General features: G+C 41.4%; 1 protein-coding gene across 1 annotated transcript in view; it reads right to left on the reverse strand.

Moving 5' to 3' along the window:
• LOC120566952 (voltage-dependent T-type calcium channel subunit alpha-1I-like) overlaps positions 1-15,554 on the reverse strand; it is a 345,248-nt gene that overhangs the window by 212,263 nt on the left and 117,431 nt on the right. Inside the window, 1 exon segment of the mRNA XM_039813684.1 lies at positions 169-280. Coding sequence (XP_039669618.1) covers positions 169-280 — 112 coding nt within the window.

Here is a 15,554-nt window from a genome sequence, read left to right on the forward strand (position 1 = left end):
ATCAAGAGCAATTAAAAAAAAAAAGGAGGGTTTCAGATGCGTTTTGAAAATGTGCACAGATCTGGCTTCTGTGGCATTTAGTGGGAGGCTGCTTGAAATCTGAGGATGGCAAAAATATGATCACAAAAAAAAATGTGTTTGTGTGTGTGTGGGTGTTTTTGTGTGTACCTGTAGTATTTGGCATCGGTCTGAAGAGCAGTCGATGTTCTCGCAGGGCTGGTACATTCCCAGGGTGACGCAGTTCAACAAGATCACCATCATACTCACACGTTCGAACCACGTAGAAACAACAACTGTTAAGGAAATCAGCTCGTAGAGTGGAGAGACACACAACAGGATACAATCTGACAGGACATTTAAGGTCTGTGTGACTTTTCATTCATAATTTCTTCAATCATTAATTCAGAATTATCACAGTCATGAATGATTCCTAGATGCGGGTTTGACTTTGACTCCAAAGCACATGCCTACATTCAACAACAATGGTGACAGAAATCTCTTCCGACTGCACCTTGGCTAAGAAGATGATGGTACATAAAAAAGAAATGCACTACGCGCGTATTTGAAGCTAATGTATGTGATTCTTGCTGTTCTGAGTCTGTACCTTCATGGTTGAATGCACTTATTGGATGTCGCTTTGGATAAGCGTCAGCTAAATGAAATGCAATAATGTAAACAAAAAAAAAAGAAAGAAAAAGATGGTGAGAATGAATAAAAGCAGACCCATTTAAAAACTGCAATGCCGCTTTAGTGAAACAGGCCATCAAGGTGCAGGAGTCAGAACTCCAATTGATAGCTAGTATAGCGTGTGTGACCTTTGAACTGTACAGGCTGCATATGGTCCAAAGATGACACAGCAGAGTTCATCTTCTAGTGTTACTCCACAGGGTCAGATCACGTCGCTGATACCAAAGTGCCAAGAAAAACGTTATGAAATTCCCAAAGGTATCATTATTGTAAAACTGCAGCGACAGTAAAAACACAGAAGCAACAAAAGCTAAACCCTGCAGGGTCCAATTCAGTCACAAAATGTCAGTTTTAGAGTACAGCTTTGACTTTTAGAACATGCCATGCTTTTTTCTTAGACCACTACTCTTGAAATGGTGCTGTTAATGTGCAGGCCTTACGAGGACGCACCGTTTGCAGTAGCAATGAAACATACATTAAGAGACTTTTACGATGTGTACACTATTAAACTAGCTTTTTCCATTTAACTGCATTACTCCCCAAACACTCACACCATGCACGCCCAAAGAAATTCAAATTTTAACCTGAGGTTCCTGTGAGGACGATCCCATTTCACTCTGACTACTCAGAAAAACTGCTGCAGAACACATGTCAGAAAATATCTGCGGTGATGTTTTCAGAGTACCACAGCGTGAATAGCACTTGTTTGGAGGAAAGGTTAACAGAGCATACACAATAATGCAAAACCAAGCGGCAGGCCAGAGGAAAAAAAGACAACAGAAACAAAGCAGCGGAGTGTGACGGAGTGATTCAATATGCATTTTCTGTGTGTTGAGGGAGTGCGCGCACTGCTTGGGTAAGAAGCGTGTGAAGGAGGATGTGCTGTAATAGCCCTGGAGGTCCAATCCTTTTCCCGAGGCTAATGCAGCACAGGATGCTGAAATGCACCCGCGGCAGCCTACAGTACAGCACGCAGGAGAAGAAAAGCGGGGTAACCGGTTTGTATCTTAGCGTACTACGCTGCAGGTTTGAAACAGACAGAATTCCCAGAAAAGAATCAATTGTCAACATGCTTCTCGTGGCCTCGCATGAACCTTTCAAGAAAGAGATGGAAGTACTGTAGCTATCACAGCACGTATAAAGATAGGCTGTGAGTGGGCAAAACACATGCATACACGTAAACACACAGACAGAGCCGTGCACACAGGCACACACACGCCCACTCATCAACACACACGATCAGGGAAGTACACATACGCCGATATGCACGTGAAAACCAAGCAACATGTTCAAAAACATAAACGTGTGCACACATTCACACGCTCACACACTCACTTGTGCGCATTAAGTCTCACATTACATCAAACATTAAATCAATATGTGTCAGCTGATGGGGATGATTTAAAGAGTAATATTCAGCACTGCAGGGAGGCATGTTTAATATTAATGTCCTGCAGGCTAATAGCTGCAAAGTAGACATGTAAGAAAAGGTAAAGAGGCAAGACTCGTCATCAAACACTCGTTCGTCCGACCCCACAGACTAACGTCACACGCACATCGATTGATACACTGTAGGATCCTTTTTTAACTGGGTTATACCTTTTAAATATTGCTTTCAAAAGAACTGGATGCCAATTTCTGGCCATTAAAAAAAATACACAGTGGGGGGCAAATGAGAAAAGAAATGCAAACCTTTAGCACACTGCATTTACAAATATGGAAACAACAAAAACTATAGAAAAAACCTCTCAAACTTTGGTAGTTTGGACCTGTAGGAGTTCGAATAGCAGGATAATAGCGAGGCCAGGCTTTGGGGTTGCCGTTAATGTATGAATTGGTTGAGAATATGTGTATTAAAAAGAGATGACCTATGAAGACACATCGACAAGGCTCAAATAAAAACTGGTTTGAAATAATACCCGGGTCTCAATTAAAGAAGCCACTGAAACACAACCCTTGCTTCCTATTTCAAATTAAAAGCCTACCGGGGATTTGAGGAATTATGCTCATTGAGCCAGTGGACGGCATTTATTGTGAAAACATCTTATCAGGACTTTCACTGAGTTTCATTAATAGTAGCTTCACAGCAAATCAGGAAATAAAAAAATTGACTGAAAACTGTCTTTCTGCTTGAGAAGGAAAAGTGAGTGAACACTGAGTGGTGAGTATGACATGCCGTTGTTGTACTGTTGGAATTAGCACTGTGGAAATGTACATGGTACTGAAGACAACAGGTAAAATGAAGGGAGTTTTGAGTTTACAGCAAAAGCTAATTAAAACTGATCAGAAAACAGGGAGGGATCTACTAATCTTGATATAATAAGATGTACTTTTATAAAAGAGACAATTTGAAATAAAGGCCTCTCTCTCAAATAAATAATGCCACTATTTGTGTCCGGTGCGCGGTCACAGAAGGCTTGTATCATGTGGACGCGCCGACAGTTTTGTTGTCATTACTTATAATTCCTCATGGGGGCGACAGAAACTACGCACTACAGCTTTAATATGATATTAAAATGCAGAAGATGAACTATGTTTTAGTTTTGTCTAGGATTAGATGAGTTCTGCTTGTTCATGTGTTAATCTACATATTACTTTGTTTTCATGTATGTGCAATAAAATCAAGTCTAGGTCCGCTCACGAATAACTGAAATATTCAAAAGATGTCATCATTCCACAGGCAGGCAAATACTGCAGGCGAACAAACACATTCACACACTACACATGTGCCACTTCAGTTATTTTCTGTAGCTAGCCCTTCCTACAGTATATAATGAGGACAGAGATATCATCCGCAGGTGTCACTGAGCTTGTGGTGAGACCCTGCAGGCGGCGCCTGTGAACACAGCATCTAAAAAGCGCAGCCTTTCCAGATATATGAAAACACACTTTAATGTGAAAATCATGGCTGCATGAAACCGCAGGTCAGCGCTTTCTTATTTCCACCAGTCTAAGTAACGATGACAGCCTTTGGGGCTAATGCTATAAGGATTAACTCGGGGGTTATTTCCACTGCCTAATGCATTCTTTAAAAACAGCCTCGACGAGTTGCCAAAGTGTCCAGCTTTCCAGTTTAGCTTTTCACGCACGCTGCCTATACATGAGCTGCCTTTAACAATCTGCAACTGTCTGTCTGTCGCTCTCCACTTCTGAAAAATGAGTCAATTAGTGTAGGTGCCTTGGAGGAGACACTTTATCTTCCCTCAAACAGACGCACACACACATACTGCACATCGACACTACAACCGGATGGAGAATGAGGTGAAATTCAAAGCACAAAGGTCTATTACAGACAGAGTCTTCCAAGAAGATTTACTCAGAAATTGTCTTATAGAACTGTTTCACCTCCAGAATTCTTTAACCTTCTTTGTTATCTTCTTCTTTTTTTTTTTTTACCAGGGAGTGATTGCAAATAGGGTAGTGTTTTTTTCAGCATGCTCTGCTTCACATTCATCCAGCGCCTGTCACTCACTACTGGAGGCTGCCGGGAACACCTGAAGTATTTCAATGTGGACCACCGAGCGGCTCCAGTGAAATAGCTGGAAGTACAGTGTGACTGATGGGGCTTTCCGATAGCTTTCTGATGAATTTGAGCATTTTTGTGTCAAAAAGTAGTGTAAGTAGAGTATTTTGGGTGTTCCCTAATAGATTTGTTTGTCATTGGAAAGGTGAACAGCTAAAAAGAGCATCTCAAGCAATCCAGGAAAACACACACACACACACACACACACACACACACACACACACTCCGCCATGTACAGTATGCAATATTAATTAAATAATGAAGTAAGCCAGGTCTTTTACAGAAGTGATAAGGCCTATATAACACAGTCACTTGCATTAAATGTCATCAAACTATTATACTGGTCCAATCCCAGTTTGCTGTCAAGTACCAGACATGTTAATTAATAAATACATTTTCTAATTAATCAAGTCTCAACCATGTAAATCTATTTTTAAATGGCCATCACAAGCTCTGAAAGTCCAAGTAGTTGTTTTAAAATGACTATTTCTGTTCAACACTCCGAACCCTACAGTCATTCAATGTACAGTGAAGAAGGCCTAGTGAAAAAAGAGGCATTTTTTTTGTTAAATAAATTGCTTAATCAATTTTTCTCATTTATAATAGTTAATTAAAATGATGAATTACAGTTAATAATCTCCTGACCATTGACGTACTGATTAAATCGACTCATTTGGGCTCTAAGACATTTGACATTCATTTTTGGCACGCTGGGATTTTCCTGGCACACCCAAGATCCAGCCCCCCGAGAGTGACGGTCTAAGGCCAAAGTTTGATGATGCAAAGCTCCTAGGAGCTGATTCAGTTACATCGTACCGCCGGCGGGAAACTTTAAATGGACAGATGAAATTCAGTGGCATCAGAGACCATTACCCAAAAGATTTGAATGTGTCGAAAGCATCAGCGTGACAGAGCCGGAAAGAGCTGGGAGGCTGAAAGTGTGTGGCAGCGGGGGCCAAATGAATTCTTAATACATCCCTGCGTGGCGTCACTCATTTCTAACCCTTTCTCAATGTCTCTCCTTCCCTCTCTTGTTTTTATTGTATCCAAAGAGACACGAGGGAGGCAAACGACCTCCGGTTTCCATGGCAACCAATCGACTCAAATGAAGTTAATAGTCACAAAGAGAGGGGAAAAGGACAGAGAGAGACAGAAAGATGCAGAGGGGGGGGGGTATTTTGGTTGGGGGCTTTGGTGTCCTTAAGGACGATCCCATCATGCCTTGCGACATCCTGTGTGCATCCATTTGCCACTACTGCTAATGAAACTATGATACAAGGAGCAGCAATTTGTCAGAGACATTGCATTTAGAAAATACGGTTGGCCACGAAAGAGCGACAAACAGCAACCTCAGCAAAATAATTTTTAAGAACTGAATTTTAGGTTGAGTTACGCGCTAGAACTATTTTTAGGAGCAGTGATGTGTCCAGGTTTGGTGCCATCGGACCAAAGACTACTCCACCAATTTAGCATTGCAGTCCAATAACATTGTCGACTCACAAAAGGACAGTTAAAAAAATAAATAAATAAAAGGATCAAAGTCGATCGCAGCAGAACGAAAGACACTGCCTTTTTATTCCATGCCATCTTGTTCCTTGGCAAAACCTGCCGCCTATGTTACCCACAATGCAACTAGACCTCCAACAGTTCAGTCGGAGGCTCAGGTGTGTTATGCCCCAAGATGCACTGCGTACCAAAGACAGCGTCTCTAAACTGTATGCTAAGCTAGGCTAACCACTACTTAACACACAAACATGACCATTGACAGATTGTTTCATCTCGTTCACAGAACTAAAGTGTACAGTATTTCTCAAAATGTTCCATGAAACTAACTTAGAGCAATGATTAACTAAGTTCAAACTGTTTCTAAATGGGTTTTGAATTGGTATGAGCCATACATTGGCATAACCATGGGGATTTGTGATTTTTTTTTCCCCCTGTGTTTTGCAAAAGGAAGGATGTCACCTCTTTACCTGGTAATTTATTTACTCAGTTTTAAAAGCAAAGGCTTGCCTAAAAGTGTAGACTTGATGTAATGTACTGTGCTGCACTCAGCACTTTCGACAGTCGGCACAGCCATTTATTCTAACAACATTTACTGCTTTAGTCTTCCCTTTTTTGTTCTTCACACATTTATCTCACCTAAAACTGTTCTCACGTCGGCATTTATCTTTCAGTTGCTCGCGCTCTCTAGCCCTGCCTCCTCTTCCTCCCTCTATCCTCTCCTCCGTCACTGCATAATGTTCAGAGAGGCTGCTGGCCGGGTCTTTTTTATTTTTCTGGAATTTTCCATCAGGGGTTCTTCGATCCAGTACAGCTGACTGGATACGGGGTGGGGGATGGAGTGTGTGTGGAGGCGATGGGGTGTGCATGTGTGCAGCTTGGACAGCAGCAAATGTCATGGGATATCACACGGTAATGCTTCACAGCGTCTCATGTCAGCTCCTCTTTTCCCTAAGCTGTCGTGTCAGAGGAGTGCACGCGCGCGCACACACACACACACACACACACACACACACACACACACACACACACACACACACACACAAACACACACACACACACACACACACGCACGCACACGCCACACTCAAACACTCAGAAAAATGGATGGTTAAGGTTACGTGGATAATTGTCACGATGACAGTAACAACAGAAGCTATTACTTTGTTCTATGAATCTCTCGTTCATAGCTTTGCTTTTTTTGATAACTCTGCAAACCCTTGGTGTTCTCTCAATGAGCTTCATGAGGTAGTCACCTGAAATGGTTTTACCTTCACAGGTGTGCTTTGTCAGGCTTAATTTGTGGAATTCTTTCCCTTATTAATAAAAAAGCAAAGGGTGGCTACTTTGAAGAATCAGAAATATAAGACATGTTTTCAGTTATTTCACACTTTTTGTTAAGTACATAATTCCATATGTGTTCATTCATAGTTTTGATGCCTTCAGTGAGAATCTACAATGTAAATATATGAAAATAAAAGGAAACGCATTTGAATGAGAAGGTGTGTCCAAACTTTTGGCCTGTACTATATATAATAATTAAAACGTCTACATGAAATAACAACATGGTAAAGCATTGTTTTCTATATTCCTATGTGAATTAAAAATGCATTTCCTTAACAACTTTAGAGCAACATAATCTGCAAGAATCAGAACGTAAAGTGTCCTCTAAATGGCGTAAATATTGCAACGTAATGCAGTTTGGCCGCTGGCTTTTCCACATCGCAATAGAAACTAAGTGAAAAAAAAAATACATCATAGACATTTTTATACCGTTTTGTTGATTCATATCGTCAAATCGCCCAGCCCTAATTAGCGAGGCAAACCACTATCAGCCTCGATGCTGCATTTTGCAGTGTGTGCCAACAAGCTAGATTTGTATTTGGAAATATGCTTGACTATGGATTTTTACATGAACCAGACTATGTTTAATCTTACTCTGGTCTGAATGCTCAGTTGGCTGTGAAGTGCTGTTATTGTCTCTTGTGCTTCTCTTATGGCTCTGTGGAAAGTGGAAAATGATTCACAGAAGAGCATACCAGTTCAGCTACAGGCAATTAGGCATGAAACCAGTTATCGGAAGTGAGGAGGAACTCTAATAGGGCCATCCCTACCAGGTCTCGTGTTCTACTGGCTATCCTAACTGTGACAGATCATCAAAAGGACGATTAAAAAAATATATAAAGTTTTAAGAATTACTCAACTCTCCGCCTCCTCAAATCTCTGACTTCTGTTTCTGTGTGCCCCACTCTACTTCTCTCCCAGATGGCCTGTGCACAACTGCCATAGGATTCCTTAAGACAAGCTCTGCCCTGTTGCTGTGGCAACCAGCACTGACAAACATATATTAGGAAGCCTCTGTTAGGTGTGCATGCTGTGTTTGTGTGTGCATTTGTACTGTGAAAAACACACATTTTGGCCAATTAAATCACCATCAACGCTCATTATTCAATATCTTGACTGAGGATTCATTCTGTAAAGGATTGTTAACTGATTCAGTCTTAGTTAGCTACCATTCCACCAACGAGACCACAGTTTGGTTTAATTATGTGTTATCAGTGTTTTTGACTCACTTCCAAACTCATTTGACGCTACAAGCCCAAAACCGCATGCCCACACACACACACAAAAGGAGGGGATCCATGGTTTCACTGAGATTATGAGATTACTACGAGTTAATTTAGCAGTCCAGCAACTCCTGGAAAACAGACAGGCCGATAAACTGCAGGAGCAAGGAGGACTGAAGGCACGGAGATGGATTAAGTTCTACTAGTTTACTAACAGCTGCCAACTAAGGTGTATTTTGGCAGTGATGGGGAGATATTAGGAATGGAAGTAGCAGGGAAATACTCAGTGTGCAATTACAGATTAGATACAAACAGGAAAAGACACACGCATGCACACAAGTCTTCCTTTTTAGACCATCTGTTGGGATTTTTCTGTGCTTTCCGTCTCTTTTTTTCTTCTCCCTCCTCTACTCTCTCCCTCTCTCTCTCTTTCTGTGATGTGATGTGGTGGTGATATGACGTTAAGTGCGTAGGTTTACTCTCCTGCCCACGGCCACTGTTAAACGCTATTTTAATCCACCGGCACTGCCGGGCTTGTGTAACTAAGAGCAAAAACCAGAGGAACAGACTGACCACTAATTACACAACACAACTACTGGCAGAGCTAAAAATACCAAGACCAGTGTGAAATGTCTACAACACAATACCATTAAAAAAAGAAAAAAAAGAAGGCATAAGCCAAAAGTCCCGAAGCCACTGAAAGTTTACTATCTGTCCAAATAGCAGACGGAATATAAGTGTTGCTATCAATTTGTAACATGGAAAGATCAGTGAATATCTGTTGCATCTATTTTTCACAGCCAATTTCAAAATTGGCATAAGCTGCTTTTATTTCGTGTTGAGAGCAGAAGACATAGCTACCTAAGTAGAGCAAGGTAATGAGGAAACTGAACAGACTTAAAGTGCAATACACAATTTGTTTCTTACAGCAACAAGTGCTCTACACAGTCCCTCCAGAAAAACGCAATTATGCGATCGCATAATTCAATGCATAATCAGCCAAAGTCCGCATATTGATGCGGGGGCCGCATTTTTTCAAATATGCCGCACTTTCGCCGCATAAATTGCCGATTTCCGCGCAAAATGTGCGGGGCTTGCATGATTTCACTTTTTTTTTCTTTTTCATCAAACTGCAGTTTTTGCAAGTTCCCGCAATTTCATTGCATAAAATTGCATAAATATCCCGCATACTCCATTGCATCTTTTAACAAAACGTGCCGCATAATCAAGGATTTTTGCCCGTAACAATCACAAAAAAAATTCGCATTTTTCTGGGAGGACTGTCTACAGTGACTTCAATATATCTCTACTTCTAAACTGGCCTGAAAAACAAAGTACACATTTGCCATACAATGTGCGTTTAAAGTATATATCCATTTACCAAATGGAACGGCAGTGATTGGCAGAACAGGCAGCAAAGTGACAAATTGACAGCACTCTAGCCCAATGGATTGGGGTGGCACCAATCCACCCACCCCGGGCCCCCCCTCTAGACCCCTGTGGAGAGGACAGAAATGTAAAGCCGCCTCCGCACGATAGGCAGGAAAACCGCTTTGCGCTGGCCGTTCCATTGATTTCCTACGGGGAGAGCGGTGCCGACCAACTAAGCGCTCGGATTTGTCACTTTGCGCTGCGCTCACAGTTCAAATTACTTCAACTCTGACCTAGTTGCCACTGACCTTTCAAAAGCGCAGCCAATGAGATAACAGCATGCCGTTACCTAGCAACAGGAAAAGAAAGTACTGAGTGAATGAGAGACAATTAAGAGCAAAAGGCAGATGTGTATGCGGTGCAAACATCTTGTACTATAGGCCAAAATAAGAACCTACTGTAGATCTATGCCTCTAGTTTCACAACAGTTAACACAAGTAAGCTTTGACTGCAGCTGTAGCACCACAACAATATTATAGGATTATTATAACGAGCTTGAAATAAGGAAGTTAACTACTTTATTTAAAAAAATGTTATGTACTTGTTGATGGGATGGTGCATTTTGGTAGTTTTTTGCGCCATTCTGGATGTCTAAAAAAAATGTAAAATACATTTTACAAAGTTTTTTTTTAAGATTATTTTTTGGGCATTTTTGGACAGCTGAAGACATGAAAGGGGTGAGAGAGGGGTAATGACATGCAGCAAAGGGCTGCAGATTAGAGTTGAACCCAGGCCTGCTGCTTCGAGGAGTAAACCTCTATATATGGGCGCCCACTCTACCAACCGAGCTATCTGGGCGCCCAAATAAAAATAAAAATAGTTTTTGGCCTGGATTGCCTCGATGAAGGGGAGTGAGGAACCGGTGATGCGTTGGGAAGTTTTCACCACCCCTTTGAATGTACTTTTTCTATGTCCTTTATTGATTTGTTTATGAATATTCATAAATTTTGTTTCTGGATCCTTCATCACCCTTTTTGGATGAACCACACCAGCCATCATAGAGCTTGTCAACAAATTGGTGTGCATGATTTATAAATATGGGTGTGGTTTGCTTTTTTTCAAACATTTTCATCTGACAAAGAGCCATGTATATTGACACATTGTCATTACTAAACTTGTGCGGCTTGGAATAAGTGTGCAGGCGCTACCTTTTTATTCACTGACCCGGTCATAGCCTTGCTCCTACATGATGTCAGCTGTCAAGGACCTACTGCTTTTATTTTTCATCTGCTGCTGCCTTCATGCAGGATATTATGCATAGTCAATGACAAATTGAATGTCTAGACTTTCTGTTTTCATGTACATGGAATTGGGATTGGGTAAAAAAGACTCAGTGGACGTGGGTTTCTCCTCAGTCGTCTGTCAGCAGCTGTAGATAGATTTGAGTTCATCTGGAGGCTGACAGATAATGTTCAGTTAGAATGGGAGGGATCCAGTTGTCAGCAACTGAGTACCTTTTCAGTCTGCAACTGTCTTTCCACAAGCCTATAGGCCATCGCTGTAAAACTGAAGGCCATAGTGTTGACCACCTGTCTCTCTTTATTTCTCAACCCGGCTCCCTTTCGTTCTAACCTCTCTTCACATTCAAAAACAATTAAACCCCCAAGTAATAATGCTTTCTAGGAAGTTGTTTAAGAGACAAAGCCCTGCTCAACCAAGACAAGAAGCAATGTGTATGTCTACTATAGAAGGACAAAACGTTTACTCCAAATAATAATGAATCACTGCTGAATTTCGCAAAAAAATGATAGCTGGACTAATACAAAGGCCTAACAATAATGGTCTGTGGATATGCAAGCCTGCTGCTGTCTTATTGTTATATTGTTCTAGGAAGTTCAAATGTGACACTTCAGTATCAACAGTCAAGTTACGTGTTTAGATAGCCAAGAATCACAGTATTTGAGTCATCTTGACTCCTCTTTTTCATGACTAATTTGTGACTGAGTCCAAGCATCAATTATGCAGCTTCTTTCCTTTTCCTTCACCTATTTTCCTACCATCTTTTCTCCCAAACCTCATCAATATTGTACATCCTCAATTCACTCCTTCCCATACTCTACATCTTTTTCCTTATTGATATCCCTTTTGTATCACTCTTCCTCTCTCTCTGCAGACTGATCTCATGAAGTGGCGTATGTATGACATGCCAATTCGTATGCCATTACTGGCGTGTTATCAAGACGCATACTCGCTTTTTAGCGTGTTTATCAACGCCGTTTGGCCTCCATTGACTTACATTGCCTTGCGATTGCGTGTGAATTGACGCCATAGCGAGTAGTATGAAAGGGCGAAAATCAGCGTAGGGAGGTTGGTCGGGGTGGAGGATGGGTCAAACACAGGACTTTCACCCAGGAGAGCGGGGATCGTGTCACGCGTGTCATGTTTCCTTTGTTTCCTAAACCCAACCGTAATCTCGCGATAACACGTAGCCTCAAGTGGCGTGTATGTTTACGCTGTGACGTTGCAGACTGCCGTCCGCTGTATACAGCGTAGACATACTACAGCCCAAAATGCGTACAGATAACACGCCACTTGGCTTAAAAAAGTGGGCGTCTATGTTTACGCGAAGTCATGATATCACGTTGCTCTCTGCATTGCTCTACCATCTGTCTCCTGTAAGGAGGTCAATAAGTCCTTGGAGCTTTTAAAATGAGTGCTTGAGAATGCTTTGTCCTGCGTTTTTCTATTGCTTGGCATTATCATAATTAGGGTGAGACATAACAAATTGAAAACCTTAATATTCATGATCTTAACAAGAGGAACAAAGTGTGGTATCTGTAGGGACAAGTGTCACTTTCAGCAGGGACTAGACGCTTCCTAAATTAAGACGCTAATTTCGGTTCGCAGAACACAAACATACACTCGTACACATACACACACACAACACATTAACGCATGCCAGTCAACAGTTCCCACGATGACACCATGCAGATAGCAATCATTGGAAGCGATTGTTAATGACAGGCTAATGACTGTCATTTACCAAACTTGATAGAATGGCTTAATTTGGCTCTGACTCAATTTTTCACTCTTCGTCTGTCTGGACATTTATTAGTACTGCTGTATCTAAGAAAAACATCAAATAAAAATAATGATATTATTTATGTAATGCATTCACCATTTGTGTGATCTAAAGACTAACAGTTTACCACATGTGCTGCACTGTTCCTTAATAACTTAAAGGAACTGTTTGGGAAATTCAAAGTGTGTTGGCCTCTTTGATCACCCATCAAATAACATAAAATGTGTGCATGCCAAGTTTGTATGGTTGTATTATTTGTGGGTTGTTTCTATCTTTTTTTATTGTTACAATAAAGCATTTTGGTAATTGGTTATTATATAAAGTTGCAAAAATGCCTTATAAGTACAATAAGAGGAATCCAGTTAAAGAATTTCTGGTGGGTAAAGATATCAGAAAGTTCCAAACACACACACACACACACACACACACACACACACACACACACACACACACACACACACACACACACACACAGGTCTGAGGGAACTTATAGTAGCACAGGGTCAGACCACCTGATTTCTATAAATCACCATGGTGACCCAGATGGCTGTGAGGTGCACAAAAGCAAAAGCGAGGGATGAAAAACATGGGACGAGGCAGGAGGAAGGAAACACAGGAGAACAACAGAAATGATGGTGCTGATACAAACACACATCCAACCCCATATACAGGATTGTGCTGTGATAATTACTGGGTCTGCGGCTGTTTGAAGGCTGCTGCTCACCTTGGATGACCCCGTACCCACAACCACAACCCCACACACACACACACACACACACACACACACACACACACACACACACACACACACACACACACACACACACACACACACACACACACACACACACACACACATTATTTCCTCTCATTCAGCTACAGTGATTTCATTGAATGCTGAGTGCTGCTGCTGAAGTGTAAACCAGCAGCTGCTTTCAAAGACAGACTGAGTTTGTCCTCTGTATGAGAACACTTGCACACCTTTAAAGCGCCCATGTTATGCTCATTTTCAGGTTCATAACTGTATTTTAAGGTTGTACCAGAATAGGTTTACATGGTTTAATTTTCAAAAAACACCATATTGTTGTTGTACTGCACAGCTCTCTCTCACTGCTGCAGATCCTCTTTTCACCTGGTTTCTGTTTTAGCTACAGAGTGAGACCTCTTTTCTTCTTCTTCTTCTGTACTATCTTTGATTGCGCTTTCGCATACGCGGTAGCTCAGATGTAGAGCATGTCAGCTAGCTAACTCTAGAGACAGTAAAAGAAAGCCTGTTTCTCCAACTTTGGTCAGTTACAAGGCAGGATTAGCTGGGAGACTTCTAAATGAGGGCGCACATGTAAATAGTTCTTTTGTAGATTATGGTGAACTTGTGTGTGTTGTAGCAGTGATTTGCTATTGAGAACGACGTAGCATGCTAGCGTTAGCATTAGCCGGCTAACGCTAACGCTACGAGCTAACGGTTGTGGTTAGCCAGCTCATTTCGGACTGTGACGTCACAGTCCGAGGCCGATTTTGAACAGCTCACTAGGAGACTGAAAGCAGGACACATTCAGAAACTGTATCTCACTCAAAACAGCATGGATGGATTTTTTTCAAAGTTTGTATGTGTGGAAGCACCAGAGACACAAAAGAACACCCCAAATCCCAGAAAAAAGTGTTTTTTTCATAATATGGGCACTTTAATGACCTTCTGAAGCGAAACAAAACAGACTATTAGTCTATAGTCAAACCCCACTAGTAGCACAGCAAGGCTACAACACTCGCCACCAAAATGACAACATACTTGTTGGATGAATGAAAGACTGAGACATTTTTCTTTTTTCTTTACAAATCCTTACCAGTAGTGGGGCTGAAACAATGTAAAGCTTGGCCTAAGCAGCTCAACTTAAAGCTGTACTGTGTCAGATTTAACTAGAACTAGAAGTACAGCTGAGGCTGAAGGGAATCTAGTGTTTAGATATTTCCCGGTCATTATCTGAAGTATTAAAAAACATTTCGACCTGCGGGTTGAACTAGATGACAAAAATCTGTAGACATCATCCTCATGGCACCAGAGCTGACCAGCTAACCAACTGGCGTCAACATTTCTATTGCCAGGTCGCTAGGGTAACCTCAAAATAGTTGGCTGCCATTACAGTAAGTAAGAAAGTAGCAATTCAACAGTCATCACAAAACCTCTATGTTCTGATAGCAGTAGCTTGCCTTGCACAACATCCCACAGCTAGCGAAACAGCAGTGTAACAGCAAAAGTAGCATTGAATGCCTCATAAAGAACTTGTCCTTTAGAGATTTGATATGAGAATACAGGGCTTTAAAAGCTCGCCATGCTTAATGTTTTGCATCGTGTTTTTTACACACACACACACACACGTGTTATGCACCCTTTTACCATCTCTCTGCAGGAGCCAGTGTGTTATTTCAGCACTTGCAGGCCCAGTGGGCGATGCCAAGCTGACAATAATATGTATTGACAGCAACCAGCAGGAAGTCAGAGCAGCAGTACATGATGTCAACAGAACAGGCCGAACTACAGGCTCACTAACTCATCTGGAAACTTTTTGTAACTAGCAGACTCACAGTCTTGTTAAAATTGTGCGACGTAAAACAAAATAAAAACTCCTTGCATAGTGTCTTTAATGGCATCGTAGCACCAAAAGGGACAATTTGTATTTTGCTTCCCACCACCACCATCTGTCAGCTGATTACATGTTTAGGTTTTTTTTGTTTTTTTTTTGCTAAAGGTCCTATGACATGCTGCTTTTTGGATGCTTTTATATAGGCTTCGCTTGTCCCCTAATACTGTATCTGAAGTCTCTTT

This window comes from Perca fluviatilis, chromosome 1 (assembly GCF_010015445.1).
Source record: "Perca fluviatilis chromosome 1, GENO_Pfluv_1.0, whole genome shotgun sequence".
Taxonomy (NCBI): Eukaryota; Metazoa; Chordata; class Actinopteri; order Perciformes; family Percidae; genus Perca; species Perca fluviatilis.